Genomic DNA, 15,290 nt, shown 5'->3' with positions numbered 1-15,290 from the left:
GAGGTTATTGTGAAAGAGAGCGTGGTGTCAATCGATCAGAGAGTGTGAAACTTACTGGAGCAATGCAGGAGCTCCTTTCCAGTTGCTGGTTTGTCACACACCAGACACATATTGGAACCAACACAGGCGCCTGTGGAAAAGCGATGTCCATTCAGCTGCCTATCCTTGGCCTCTCGATCCTTCCCTTTCCCCTTGGAAAACCATGTCAGAGACATAGGAGTCAACAGAGATGCCATATAGGCTACCATACACCAAGATCAAAAGACACAAGCCAATGTGCTATAACTACATCTAAGAACTTTCAGCAAAGCAAGCCATACGTTTTTTTTAATATATATAAATCCAGGTTTACGAGCTTTTCTCTAGTAAACTCTGGAAATGGAGGAATCCCCACCTCAGACCGTATGAAAGTCCACTGAGGAGGAAGTGGAGCATAGCATAAATAACAGACGCAGGGGGGGGGGGGGGTTCCACTTAGTGTGCTGACTCACCAGCAAGGGATTAATCATTACAAGGAAAGGGGCTACCCAAGGGTTTAAATGTCATGTTTGGTCTGTCACTTGACCTTCACATATTTCCAACAGCATTTCCTGTTGTTTCTCCCAGAAAGCAGAAAGACAGGGAGTCAAATGAAGACCAAAAACAAACCAATACAGACACAGAAGTCCAGAGTAATCTTTAACTGGTGAACAGTGCAAGTCTTCTACACCAATATCAACATTTTAAACCAGACTGTGAAAATAAACAAGTAAGTAAATAAATAAATACATTTAAAAATCAAGGACATTTCTCTGGCATGCCTACTTTTTTGCTGTATCAAAAACACACCGAACCATGACACCACTGTGTCATATTGAACCGAACCGTTGATTTTGTGAACTGTTATACCCCTAACTTCTAGCACTTTGAATACTGTTCAATAGGCAATGTAGTGCAACTGTTTATTTCATCTGCCTATACTGTATGTAGAAATAGCTATACAGAGGATTTGATGTAACTATCCCTTGTGGTATTAAACTAGCCCAACAGCCTACATATGAAGCTGGCTTCATATGTAGGAATGTGTGGGGAATGTGTGGTGGGTCAGGGTGTAACTGTGGAGATATACACTGACACTATGTCTTTGGTTTACCTTGTTCTTGTTGCGTGTGCTGGACATCCTGCTCTTCAGAAAGCTGAAGGTGCGAATAACTTTGTACTTCTCTGACTCCACCTTGGACGGGATGTTGTACTTATCCAACTCCTCCTCTTCAATTCTGCAGCAGGAAAACAAGTGTCATTGCAACCGATTATTTACCTTGCATTTTACTATTGTTTCCCATAACTTAGAATGCAACACATACAGTAGGGCAAGTTTCAAGATACAAGTTATTCATAGTTGACATCGGTTAGTCACACCATTGTCTTTTTCTTGCTGATTGAGTCCAAAGCAGGCTATTATAACACAAGCAGAGCAAGACAGGTTCAACTAGATGTAGGTGGCATGTCCAGGAGTGTGATATACAAGCAATAGGTTGATGGCTTAGTGGTTAGTCGCAAATGGCTGGATGGAAAGATAAATAGCTTGTGCAACACAAAGCTTGTCACTTAGTCAAAATAAAATGTGACATGGTCTGGTGTAAGGGCTAACAAGTAGGCAACTGTGAAATCACACAAATCAGGATAAAAGTTGTTTTTTGGAGATTTTTTTTTAATATATAATGTGTTAGCAAACCTTGTTCAGGGCAAACAAAGCTTGTTCACCAATTTTGAGGGCAATTTTCCCAGATAAATAAGCAGATCACTTTAATTTTCTGATTTCAATGTATGACACATCATCTGAGAGCTTACGATCTGCACTTTCATAGTCTGTACAAAATCTGGCCTACTTGTTACCAAAAACACCAGTCGCTGTCCCGTCACTCTGATCACACACAATCCTGTTAAGTCACTGACAATGTGACAGAAGCATCCAGAGGAGGACATTTCTTCAGTCCAGGGAAAGAAAAATCAGGCTCATTCTCTGCAACCCTGTGCTGCCTGTCACTGTAAAATAGAGTTAGTTTGAATGTTAGAGAGGCTACAGTCACATGCAAAATGAAATTTCACAGAGTCGCCGTACACTTTGTTAAAAGACGATGATAACTTTAGCAAGGAGAGGAGATGAGAGGAGGTTATAATGCATTGTGGTTTATTGTAGTTAGTTAGGGAAAGTGCCTTAACTTGTAGGGTTGTTTAGGGCTTGTTTGTAGGGCTGGGCGATATGGATCAAAAATCTTTGTTTTCTCTCTCTTCTGAATAGCGATACGCGATATATAGGCTATCTCTGTATTTTCTAAATGTTCAGATGTAAGCCAAAGCCACATGTCAGACATCACAAGCAAAACTGATCAAAATAAAATGCAAACAGGGTTTCCTTCCCTGACTATAGATGCTTTCACAAACTAAGTGGGTAAAGGCAAATAATAGAACAGCTAGAACAGTACGGTAAGTTCAGAAAATGACATCACCTTACTGTAATGTAGCCTTTTAAACCAGGAAAAGACAACACTTATGCCATATCACAATATCCTAAATCTAAGACGATATCTAGTCTCATAATCACATGATATCGATATAATATCGATATATTGCCCAGCCCTACTGGTTTGTACTGGATAGTTAAGGAGGCTGGGACTGGCGAATGGAGGCCGACCCCACATACTCTTTAAGGAACTCTGACAGGGTGAGGTGTTGGAGGGACTCTGCCAGCTCTCTACTGCCCTCATCATCAGCAGACTGGGCACGCTTACGGAACCTGATCTCCCTGTAATGAACCACGCACACACACACAAATATAAAAATGCAGGCCTGGTTGTTCACGTCAAACACAAACATACAAGATAGTGATAGTAAAGGTCATGTATTTAATAGAGACAGAAGTTCTGGCTTCAGGCAATAAGGCCAAAAGATGCTCAGACCAAAACATTCTCATCTCTCACACCAGTGCTTCTCAATCTTGGCTCTCACCACCCAGATTACCGCTGAATTTATATCAGCTAGTTAATTACATTCACCATGTCTAAAACACACCCTTATTTGGCCTTGAGATGTCTACTGCTGTATGTAACTGGATTCCAAGCTGCTGCTTCCTTGGTTATCTCTTTGTACCATCTAAAACATACTAGTCATCGCCATGTTAAAAAAAATAAGAGAGAGAGCGTGTGTGTGTAGATGTTACACCCACAACGGTACTGTAGGTGGCGGTATGCACATGTACGTTGGTTGCGATCCGCCAATTAGCTAGAGAAGAAGAAGAAGTGTAAATAAACGGATGTGACGTCATTTAGCCTCCACATCCCAGTTATTTTGCGACAAAGGAACACGCGGACACAGGGCACGCGGTTAGCAGTAGCGTAATATTTCCCGGTTATATCCTCGGTACTTCAGAAGTTGAATTTACAAACACAAGACTCGTATGTGCGGATGATATTATCACGAATATATATACTGGACCCGGGGCTCCGGTTAACTCTGAGGGGACGAAGAATATCCTCTCTTATGGGACTCAGGTTTAGCTGAAGCTAACGTTAGCTGTGAAGCTGTAGCTTTGAATGATAGTGCCTGTCAGTAAATAGTTCAGGAGTAAAAGTTCCAGTCACTGTGTGAAAATGAAAATGTCTAAAGTCGAGAAGCTGCACAGAGAAGCATTGCCTCCAGACATCCAGCAGCTGATGGTCATTAAAGAAGAGGTTCCCGCTGAGCTGCAGGAATGGAGCTCCAGTCTGGACCAGGAGGGCCCAGAGCTCCCACACATTAAAGAGGAACAGGAGGAACTCTGGATCAGTCAGGAGGGGGAGCAGCTTCACGAGGACCCAGAGCCCCCTGCACACATTAAAGAGGAGCAGGAGGAACTCGGCCAGGAGGGAGAGCAGCTTCAGGAGGACCCAGAGCTCCCACACATTAAAGAGGAAGAGGAGGAACTCCGGATCAGTCAGGAGGGAGAGCAGCTTCAAGGGCCGGAGGAGGCTGATATCACCAAGTTCCCATTCACTGCGGTCGCTGTGAAGAGTGAATATGAGGAAGAGAAACCTCAGTCCTCGCAGCTTCATCAAAGCCAAACTGAGGAGAACAGAGAGGCAGAGCCTCTGGCAAGCAGCTCAACTGAACCGATGAAAACAGAAGCTGGTGGAGAGGACTGTGGAGTATCAGACTCTTCGGATCCTGAGACTGAAGACAGTGATGGTGAATGGATGGAAACCAGTGAATCTCAGTCAGGTTTAGACTCACAGAAAAACAGTGAAGTTCTTAGGAACAAACAATTTAGTTGCTCAGATTGTGGTAAAAGATGTCGTGATAACCACGACTTGAAAATACACATGGTAGTCCACACAGGTGAGAAACAATTTCATTGCTCGGTCTGTGGTAAATGTTTTGGTCGAAAAGGAGTCTTGAAGACACACATGAAAGTCCACACACGTGAGAAAAAAAAAATTAATTGCTCAGTCTGTGGTAAAGGTGTTGGTCATAAAGGAAGCTTGAAGTCACACATGAAAGTCCACACACGTGAGAAACAATTTGATTGCTCATTCTGTGGTAAAGGTTTTGGTCAGAAAAGTTACTTGAAGTCACACATGCTAGTCCACACAGGTGAGCAACAATGTATTTGCTCAGTCTGTGGTAAATGTTTTGCTCAGAAAAGAGTCTTGAAGACACACATGATAATCCACACAGGAGAGAAACAATTTAATTGCTCAGTCTGTGGTAAATGTTTTTGTTATAAAGGAGACTTGAAGAGACACATGCTAGTCCACACAGGTGAGCAACAATTTTCTTGCTCAGTTTGTGGTAAAGGTTGTGGGCAAAAAGCACACTTGAAGGCACACATGATAGTCCACACAGGTGAGAAACAATTTATTTGCTCAGTCTGTGGTAACTGTTTTGGTTATAAAGGACACTTGACGAAACACATGCGAGTCCACACAGGTGAGAAACCATTTAATTGCTCAGTCTGTGGTAAAGGTTTTGGTTATAAATCAGACTTGAAGAAACACATGATAGTCCACACAGGTGAGAAACCATTTAATTGCTCAGTCTGTGGTAAATGTTTTGGTTATAAAGGAGACTTGAAGAAACACATGATAGTCCACACAGGTGAGAAACCATTTAATTGCTCAGTCTGTGGTAAATGTTTTGGTTATAAAGGAGACTTGAAGAAACACATGATAGTCCACACAGATGAGAAACCATTTAATTGCTCAGTCTGTGGTAAAGGTTGTGGTGATAAAGGACACTTGAAGAGACACATGATAGTCCACACAGGTGAGAAACAATTTAATTGCTCAGTCTGTGGTAAATGTTTTGGTGAAAAAGGAAACTTGAAGCAACACATGCTAGTCCACACAGATGAGAAACCATTTAATTGCTCAGTCTGTGGTAACGGTTTTGGTTATAAAGGACACTTGAAGAGACACATGATAATCCACACAGGAGAGTATTCTCAACTGTTAATTTGATTCACTATGTAGACCAGGGGTTTTCAAAGTCTGAGACTGTGGGCCTCCCCTCAGACACTGACGCTTGGACAAAGCCTGACTCCCTCCCCATCATGATTAATTGAGCCAAGATGGCCTGTTACTGCTGTTGACGTACTTCAGACTACACCACCAAAAATACATACAGTAAAAAAGTCTGTCTGGAGGCATTTATTTGTTATGACTCTGACAAACATATCTCTGAACTATCTCTTAACCAAATCACGCACAATTTGGCTATTCTATGTGACCTCATTTTGAGAACTAATACAATATTTTTTTCACTCCCATTCACTGAGCCTCCCCTGAAACTGTTTGGAGCCCTCCTGGGGAGGCCCGCCTCCCATTTTGAAAACTAAGCTGCGTTCCAAACTGTTCCCTAGCAAGATAATTTCGTGAAAACTGTAAAGCAGTTGGTCGTTCCCCATCACTACAACACTACATGGGGAATAGTGAGTGAGTGAGTGAACCGTTCCGAACACGGATAATGAGTCACATGAAAGTGAAACCAAGACCTTAACACGTAGTTTGTGTGTAATATGGTATAGAGACAGTCCGCATGTCTGGGAACGCCCACAAAATGTTAAACGGCGGGCGCGCGAGTGGGGTAAAACCGCCCATATATCTCATGGGCTGACTCACCAAAAGACGGTGCTGCGGCTCTAAACTACATGTTTGGGGGTTCTAGAGCAGAACACAAGACGTCTGCTCAGATGTGCATTTACTGCGGTGGTTAAATCCCCGATCGTGTCTGCCTGGGCTGGGCTATCAGCTAAATTCTAACTTTGCTGAATGGATAGAATGGGAGAATTTACCCCACCCTGACCCCGCCCCCAGCAAGGCTAAACCAGCGTCTATGACGAGACGTGGCCTCAATCTATATAATAAAGTGTCCAAACCGGCCCACAGGATGAATTTGCAAAGTGTGAAACTGGCACTAATGAAATGTAATGAAACTATTTTCTTTGGCCTTTGATATAGAGAAGATCAGTTGCCGTCAATTGTGATGCACAGTTACAGACACAGACAGTAGACTTGATGATTTGTTTGATAGGCCTATGGTAGCTGTGACAACCCTATGTGAAAATGTGTTGTGTTAAGTGTTTTCCTCATGTTATTGAACATATTGATAAGGAGTATTGGATTATCCTTGCAGTATCAGTTTAACCCATTGATACCTGATGCAGCATTTGCGACGTGTATATATCCCGACGTGTGTGTATCCCTTTAAGACCGCGAACCACATGGACGCAGTTCGCGGTCTTAAAGGGATACACACACAAATGCTGCATCAGGTATCAATGGGTTAAACTAGGGCTGACCCCAAATAGTGGACATTTCGTTCGAAGGAGCCAGATTGGACTGCCAATCTCACAATCGAATAGTCACAAAATGTGGTTATGAAATAAGGATCACTCCATTCTGGCTATATGGGGGTGCTGAATGTCTGATTTTACATTAAATTGCTTGGTTTCTCCCAATAGATCAGGATATAATTGACTATTTTGGTATAAGTATCAGCCTATTACCATAAAACCAAGTACCAATTAAACAAAATGAATCAAACAAGCTCATGCCATTGGCTTTTCTGATTGCCAGATAGTCTTGTAAAAAAACAAAAAAGAATAGTTGAATATTCGTATTGAACAGCCGAATCCGATTTGACTGACATTCTGAGTCAGGTACAGCCCTAGCCTAAACCAATTGTTGTATTTAGTGTGTATAGTGTGTATATATATCTTGTTTACTTTTATTATTTACTTTTAGTTTTCTTTTAAAGTGTCAATCTTCTACTTGAGCTGCTGTAATGAGTGAATTTACCACTTGTGGGATTAATAAAGGCTGTCCTATCCTATTTTTATGGAACGTGCAAAAACTCAGATATAATATTGTTGACATTTTTAAACGGATCGTCCATTCACTGTGAATGTTTTCAAATTTTACTTCTGAAAACACGTTTGTGCCATAATGTTACATACTCTCTAATTCATGTCTTGTCTTGTCTGTGCTGTGGTGTGCAGGAGCGGCAGGTAAAACGTAGGCTAGAGAAAATTAAGCCTCCCCTATTTACTGCTGGCTGTGCATGCTACAGTTGTAAATGAGGGAAACCCCAATGATTCTTCGAGAGGTTTGAATGAATCTATCGGACCCAGTATTTCACTGTCACCCGAGACCCGGTCGGGTCGGTCCACAAAGAATTCACCACGCCCATAACGGGCACAGTTTTCACCTTAGGAGGCTGAAATGATGGCATGTGTGTGTTTCATACACCCGATTCTCATAAAACTGGAGCTACTAAATTATTCTGTTAATATCATGAATTGTCACAAACTAGAGTCTATTAAAAATATGTAGATGTTTATAGAGTATGTGACAAGACGGACAAAAGTGAAACTGAATTGTTGAATGTCAAGCAATAAGCTGTTGAAATGTTATAAATACTCCATAAGTTCTTTGTACAGTAAGCAGACTCTCCAAATAAAATGTTACCAAAAACCACAGTCCCAACAGAAGCTGTTGTTTTCCACCAGGGGGAGGTGCTGTGTTGTGGCAGTGTTTAACAAGGGCATGTATAGGTGAAGCGGGCAGAGGACAATGCATTTGGCAGGGTTCCTAAAGGCGTCCCAGAGGAACTAGGCTGAGTGGAACAGTGAGTGAAAAGGTCTTCATTTTATCTGTGCCTCTTCTCCTCTAGAGCAGTGGTTCCCAAACTGGGGTACGCGTACCCCTAGGGGTACGTGGAGGTACGTACTACAAGGGGTACTTAAGAAAAATGGGAAAATCTAAGAATAATGAATGAAAATAAGTTCAACGTTAAAATAAATCTGCTCAAGAGGCACTAATTGCAACTATTTCATTCCATTTCTTATTTTATAATGTTATATTTTTCAAGGGGTGGGTTATCATTCATTCATTGCATCATATGCTGCTATAGTTTTCTCTTGCAGTTTTCTAAGCAAAATGTTGCACTCGGGTAAAGGGGGTACTTGGATTCAGAAATCAGTTAAAGGGGGTACTGAAGAGAACCACTGCTCTAGAGCAAAGCAGAAGACATATCCTTGCTCATACTTTAATTGTGCACTCTTGCATACATTGACTATGCACTGTGGCATGTAAATGTCACATTTATTGGATGCTAACTATCATTCTCTAATATCTGGAAAATAAGCCACACAAGAGCAAGATGACGTGAGCCCTGAAACGAAAATCAGAGCAAGGAGATTAGGCTACAAATGAGGGATGAGAATGGCTCAGGGTCACTGATATCTGTGCGTCACTGCCTTTGTCAGTGGAAAAACACCGGAGGATCAAAACACCGGCGACTGACCTAAAACCAGCTTCGCTTCACAAGAACAAAAGGGCTTCAGAAAAGACAGCCGCAAACTTCACACAGAGCCCGCTGTCACCGAGCAACCTGGAAGCCATGGTTACCTATATGTTGCCCTTTGCTTTGAAGATTAAGAAGAGATTAAGATTAAGTTTGGAAGAGAAGGTCGATCTCAATTAAGGCCGACGACAAATCAAATGACAAGCTGCTTCGTGTGTTGTGTGAGGACAGAGTGCAGTTTAGAAGAAAGTCAACTCTGCTACTGAACCTAACGAGGTAGAACAAGCTTGATGAAAACAACGGGTGACATTGAGTGAGACATTAGTGAACGTTAGACAAGTGAGACATTAGTGAACAAATTGTAAATACCTTTTTTCATGTGTCTGTTCTGTTAGACTGGAGGCTCTCTGCTCTGTAGAGACATGAAGAATGGAGATACGTTGATAAACAGTGATTCAATCCAGAGCCAACATATCTAATAAAAACTGATAGGCAATGTACTGTACATGTTGCAATATCAAAAGGCATGGAATCAAAAGAATACCCCCTCTTGGATTAAGGTTAAGGAGGGGGAAATGAATTAGTGAGATGGGAAGATTTAATAGGAATAGTGCGATAAGGATGTTTTATTCTGAAATTTCCTTCAGTTATTATGTGAATGTAATAAATGAGTCTAATGAGACAGCCTGCCAGGTTTCATTTACATGCCAGAGGAGCTGCTCCCTGCATGAATAGGTTCATATGAAAGGGGATGACTACAATCACAATTGATATGCAAAGCGAGAAAGATGATATGCAGGTGCAGCGTAACCAGGACAAACTCCAGGACACACATGACAGTCTGTACACAGGCACAAAGTGCAGACACACATGACAGTCTGTACACAGGCACAAAGTGCAGACCCTGGAGGGCGCCTGTCCACCAGGCTGCAAAGCAATCACGCAGACGCAGACGCAGGCATCCTGCCTGAAGGGCTCCCACTGCCCTTCAGATTACGATAAGGCTGTGCAATGATTAGGTAAGACGCAGACACTGACGTGCTCATACACACACACACACACACCAAGGTTATTACTACAGCGTCTTTTTCTCTCTTTTTTTGTTGTCGTTTTCATGTATTAGGGTTTCAATTCCACTTCTAATCCAAATTACAGTTAGTTTTCAGAGTGTGTTACTTTTAGTTTAGTTTTGACTTTTTAAAGTAGTCTAGTTTTAGATTAGGTTTAGCTTTGCCACATAAATAGTTCAAATTTGGATCAGGGAAAACAGTTTGACTACATCAGAGGTTTTAAAAGTGGGAGGCGGGCTTCCCCATGGAGCCTCCAAACAGTTTCAGGGGAGGCTCAGTGAATGGGAGTGGGGGAAAAAAATATTATATTCGGTAGCTATTACATTACTTATCAAAAGGAGATCACATAGAATAGCCCAAATGTGTGTTTTGAGGTAGTTCAGAGACAGTATTTGTGTGTAGTTTTGTGGACTTTTACTGTTTTTCCCACTTTCCCAGAGTCAGAGAAACAAATCAATGCTCTTTTTGTATGTATTTGGTATGGTCAGAAGTACAGTACAGTGTGTCAAACAGCAACATGAAGCTATCTTGGCTTAATTGTTGAGTGTCTATGGGATCAAATAACATAATCATGATCCCATAGACATCATGGAATTGAGCAAAACTAAGCAAGTAAATTAAGATTTGTCCAAGCTTTGTCTGAGGAAAACCCCTGATGTTTTTTTTTTTTTACTTCATTTTGGTTTACTTTTTTGTATCAGTTTATAAAAATAATTGATCACATTTCGTTTTTATTTCCGTTTCAGTAGTTTAATCAGCATACAATAATAACCCTGACACAAATACACACACGCGCACACACACACACACACACACACACACACACACACACACACACACACAGAGCAATGTGCGGGCTGTTGTGGGCCTTTGCGCAGTGTGACAGACAGTTGGGGGTTGACAGTACTTACTACCAGGGTGGAGCAGAGACAGAGATTTAGACAGAGAGAGGGCCTGAAGGAGAGATCGGCTGTAGCTGACGCTGTGGAGCACGCCATCTACAGGGCACAGTGGACAGAGGGCTGCTCACACATCCACTACAGTACAGAAGGTGCAAACTGTTAGCATGTGCAGTCAACTCCTGATCAAACGCCACTTCATGCAATGGTTGGGGTTTATTGTGAAGGTATAGAACAGGGGTGCCCAATACGTCGAAGGCGATCGCCGTTCCATTCATAAAAATATCCCCCCTCCCCCTCCACATTTTGTCCGTCCTCCCAATACATCTGACACTTGAGTGACATAAAGAACGACCAGTGTGCTGCTGTTGAGAGCTGTGTTGCACATTAGGTTAGGGGAGTCACTTCATGCTGCTGTTGAGAGCTGTGTTGCACATTAGGTTAGGGGAGTCACTTCATGCTGCTGTTGAGAGCTGTGTTGCACATTAGGTTAGGGGAGTCACTTCATGCTGCTGTTGAGAGCTGTGTTCCACATTAGGTTAGGGGAGTCACTTCATTCACAACAACGCAATGAAAGAACGACATAAAAATGCTATCAAAGCGGTCCAGCCTTCCAGAAGTACAGTTACACGGTGTGAGGTGATGGCTGGTGATTTGGAGCAGAAGGCCATAGCAGACTGTGAGTGTTTCTCACTCCAGCTAACGTTAGACGAGTCCACAGAGCTAAGCCATACAGCACACAATGTGCATTCTGGTGTTCAAAGAAATGACAGCGAACGAGGAACGAGCGTCTGTGCAGTAATGTACCTGTAAAATGTACCTTAGTACATTTAATGTATTTTCATGGGGTTGGTAGATCATGTTGAACTAATCATTTTAAAAGTAGCTCGCAAAGCAAAAAAAGAAAAGTGTGGGCACCCCTGGTATAGAATATAATCCTTCTCAATTCAAGCAAAATGGTGAAATCAATTTATTGGGAGTTGACTGCACTGTACATTAGTAGTAAGGTCTATCTGTAGCTTGATTTTTAAAGGGGTTAGAGAAAATCAGCCCCCCCTCACCAGCCACACTTGTCAGGCTTTATTAGTGACAGACAGGCTAGTCGAAAAGAACACATGAACAATTAAAAATGACTCCCAAGTTAGTTCATGGAAGCCATGTTAGTTACGAGTTGAATTCAATTCCTTATGATGTGAGGCGGTTCACTGTCCCGGAGTTACTGACCAGGGCTGAGGTCAGTTGCCGCGGTGTCCCGGGCAAAACGAGCAGGACGCAAACTGATTTTGGAAGAAGAGTAGGAATAGGAGCGCAGCCGTATCCCCTGGTCACCCATCACCTAGGAAGAAAAAAATAACAAAAATGAAAAGCTCAAAAACAAGGCCAGAATAAATGATGGGAGGAGCTTGTGTTTGAGTGTGTGAGAGTTGTGATGGTACTGTACCTTTGGGGCGGAGTCACAGGCTGAGGAGGCGGACAGAGTGCGAGTGCACGTGAGGTCAGGAGAGGGATGAGAGCTTTCCCTTTTGTCTTGACTTTTCCCAGCAGTGTCTGATGAGAGCTGGGGAGGTTCTGCACTCTCCTCTTCACTGTCCACTTCCAGAGCCACCAGACTGGGACTAGAGGTAGAGAGCAAGAGACAAACCCGTACAACCAGTTACATCCAGAGATCATAGACTGTTACATACATCATAGACTGTTACATCCAGAGATCATAGACTGTTACATCCAGAGATCATCGACTGTTACATCCAGAGATCATAGACTGTTACATCCAGAGATCATAGACTGAACAAAAACATGGACGTAGCCACCGGGACGTCACCCATTGCTTTGTGGACTCCCATTTTGAAGCCTCGAGTTTGACATCTTGACCATCGCCATCTTGGACGAGAAGTGCGGCAGCGCCGCCTGCTATTGGTCCGTGATCGGCAAGCTGCTTAGCGGCTAAGCCAATCAGAGGCAGAGGGCAATCAGGCTAAGCCTTAAGGGCAGTTTAGAGTACAGCGATTTATGATCACCCGACGCGCATCGCTGAACGTCACGAACATTAATGCGCTGGTCGAAGTTCAATCCATATGAAGTCTTGGCGATGGGTACAACCATCATCGCAAAGATGCCATATCGTCCGTCGCTGTAAGCATAAACATTATATCGTTGCCACCAATGATGGAATCTGATCATGGTCGGTCGCAACCACCATAAATGGTTGGAGTATGAACTGCCCTTTAGCCTGATAGTCTTACCCTAATCTTCACCCATCATCACTCCTGATACGCACGGGCGGCGTTAAACAAGTGCGCCTTACGAGAAGTAGTAGAAGCAGTTGCCGGCGGAGCTGAGGTCGTGTTGTGAAAATGTTAAGAGAAAGAAGAAACTACAAATACTTTCCTATTTTCAATCCAATGTGAGTATCGATACTTCGCTCTGACCGCCGGCGTACTACGTGCGTACGACCTAGGTACAAGATGGAGGCTGTTGCTTGACAGAAACACACCAAGGACGCTGACTATTTGACATTTGACCCGGTAAAACCTTCCGCGATAATACCTGAGGTCACACGTCTCCAGGGGTGGGCTCTCTCTCTGATCGCTCAGGTCGCTGAAGGCAGGGCGGCCGAGCCTGGCGAGGACTTGGTCGGCGGGTGAGAGAGATGGAGAGGAGGGGGCGGAGAGGGGCAGAGGGGGAGGGAGGCTGTCCTCTGAAAGGAAGGGCGGCCCGGGGGGAGGGGTGTCTGTGGCCAGCAGGAGGTCCTCGGAGTCCAGCGCGTCCCACGGACGGCTGTCTGTCCCCGTGCTGTCAGTCGTCACCCCGCCCACTCTGTGCTTGACATCGCCGGCATCCTCCTGAGGCACGGACACATGAGGAGAAGAAGCAATACAAGGAGAAAAATAAACCACACAACCACACTATGATCCTGATCAAATCTGTAAAACCATCTGTTAAAATAAACAATCTTTTCTCTAGAGATGCATGATGATATCAGCACGTCATAGAGACACTGCATGAAATAGGCCACGCCCATCACGGGGGAAAAGCTCAGTTCATTTCCACACACCAGCGTCATTTTCCTTTAATTAAACATAGCTAAAAGCTGTTGTGTGGTGGGCTGCGCAGACAACAAATGTAAAAAATCGCCAAAGTTTTTTTGTACTCCTGAGCAAAACAAGGAAGCCATTGAGAATTGGCGAGAAGAAAAATGTGGATCTAGCTGTCAAGGAAGTAAGTTGGGAGTGTTTATCTTCTGTATATACGATCTTTTTGTGCAACACGCAACCATGCGACATAGGAGAACGCCAGGATTGGAGGGGGGGTTTCCGTTTTCCCCCGTCTTGGGCGTGGCTTCTGAATGATGACGCGTTACACAGTGTCTCTATAGGTATCGGGGGGGGGGGGGGGGGGGGGGCTTTAAAATCAAATATCGGCATCGGCCTGAATCAAAGGTTTCTGCCGATATGACAGGCCGATCAAATTACTTAATTAATTATGACCAAAATGCTCGATGCTGGACTAAACTGTCTCAGGGAGAGCTTCATCCAAGTCTGTTTCAGTAGGATGAATTTTACAGTTTTGTTTGAAAGAAAATGTTACATAAATAAACAAATATGGCCTGTTTTACATAGCTTACCGGTAGGTTGAAGTAGTTTTCTTATTTTGACTATTGAATGAGTACGGTACATTTTGAAAAGCATTGTATTTATGTCTGCATTTGACAGTGAGCCATCACGATAAGAGTAGGCATAATAATGTGTTAATTCCACTACAGTAGAGACTTGATGTTCTCTGAAATTAGGTGGGGGAAAATATGTGCATACTGTATATTGGTATCGGGAATCGGCCGAAAGAAAAGGAAAATTTCGGCATATCAGATATCAGAAAAAAAATCCAATATGGTGCATCCCTACAGGTACATGCTGTACCTGTGTCTGCTGTGTGACACCGGCACTGGCCTGCTCCCGGCTGTGCATCATGGAGACCAGAGAGACGGCAGCGCAGTCGGCAGATTGGCTCTGGACTCCACTGGACCCCGCGGGATGCCCGTTTACTGTGGAAAACACACACACACACACACACACACACACACACACACACACACACACACACACACACACACACACACACACACACACACTCAGAATAGCTACTGTACCATCTGCAATCATCCAAACTGACGCCTTGTGCTCGTCTCCCTTCACTCTTCCCAGTCACTCAATATCCACCAAGAGACCAAACAGGCCAGATCTTATGAATATGAAAAACATCTACTAGGAGTTTGTTTCCAGCCTGCTGAATGATTTACTGTCAAAGCACATGGGAAGAAGCCATTTCTCATTAGCATAATTCACCCCAACATTTCCCAGATACTAAAAAGTCTAACAGGCTGAATAGATCGAGACAGAAGATCACAGATGTAGCATGAGAGGAGTTATAAGCAGATGTAGCATGAGAGGAGTTATAAGCAGATGTAGCATGAGAGGAGTTATAAGCAGATGTAGCATGAGAG

The 15,290-nt window shown here is 43.3% G+C and overlaps 1 protein-coding gene across 1 annotated transcript in view; it reads right to left on the bottom strand.

Moving 5' to 3' along the window:
• arhgef28a (Rho guanine nucleotide exchange factor (GEF) 28a) overlaps positions 1 to 15,290 on the bottom strand; it is a gene marked incomplete at its 3' end in the record, with an annotated part of 71,149 nt that overhangs the window by 26,989 nt on the left and 28,870 nt on the right. Inside the window, exons 9-15 of the mRNA XM_083641105.1 lie at positions 14,707 to 14,831; positions 13,337 to 13,632; positions 12,231 to 12,405; positions 12,014 to 12,125; positions 9,190 to 9,232; positions 1,133 to 1,256; positions 56 to 191 (exon numbers count right to left, since the gene is read on the bottom strand). Coding sequence (XP_083497231.1) covers positions 56 to 191; positions 1,133 to 1,256; positions 9,190 to 9,232; positions 12,014 to 12,125; positions 12,231 to 12,405; positions 13,337 to 13,632; positions 14,707 to 14,831 — 1,011 coding nt within the window. The remainder of the gene's footprint in view (positions 1 to 55; positions 192 to 1,132; positions 1,257 to 9,189; positions 9,233 to 12,013; positions 12,126 to 12,230; positions 12,406 to 13,336; positions 13,633 to 14,706; positions 14,832 to 15,290) is intronic.

This window comes from Poromitra crassiceps, assembly GCF_964638095.1.
Source record: "Poromitra crassiceps genome assembly, chromosome: 8".
Taxonomy (NCBI): domain Eukaryota; kingdom Metazoa; phylum Chordata; class Actinopteri; order Beryciformes; family Melamphaidae; genus Poromitra; species Poromitra crassiceps.
This window is presented reverse-complemented; position numbering and strand designations above follow the sequence as displayed.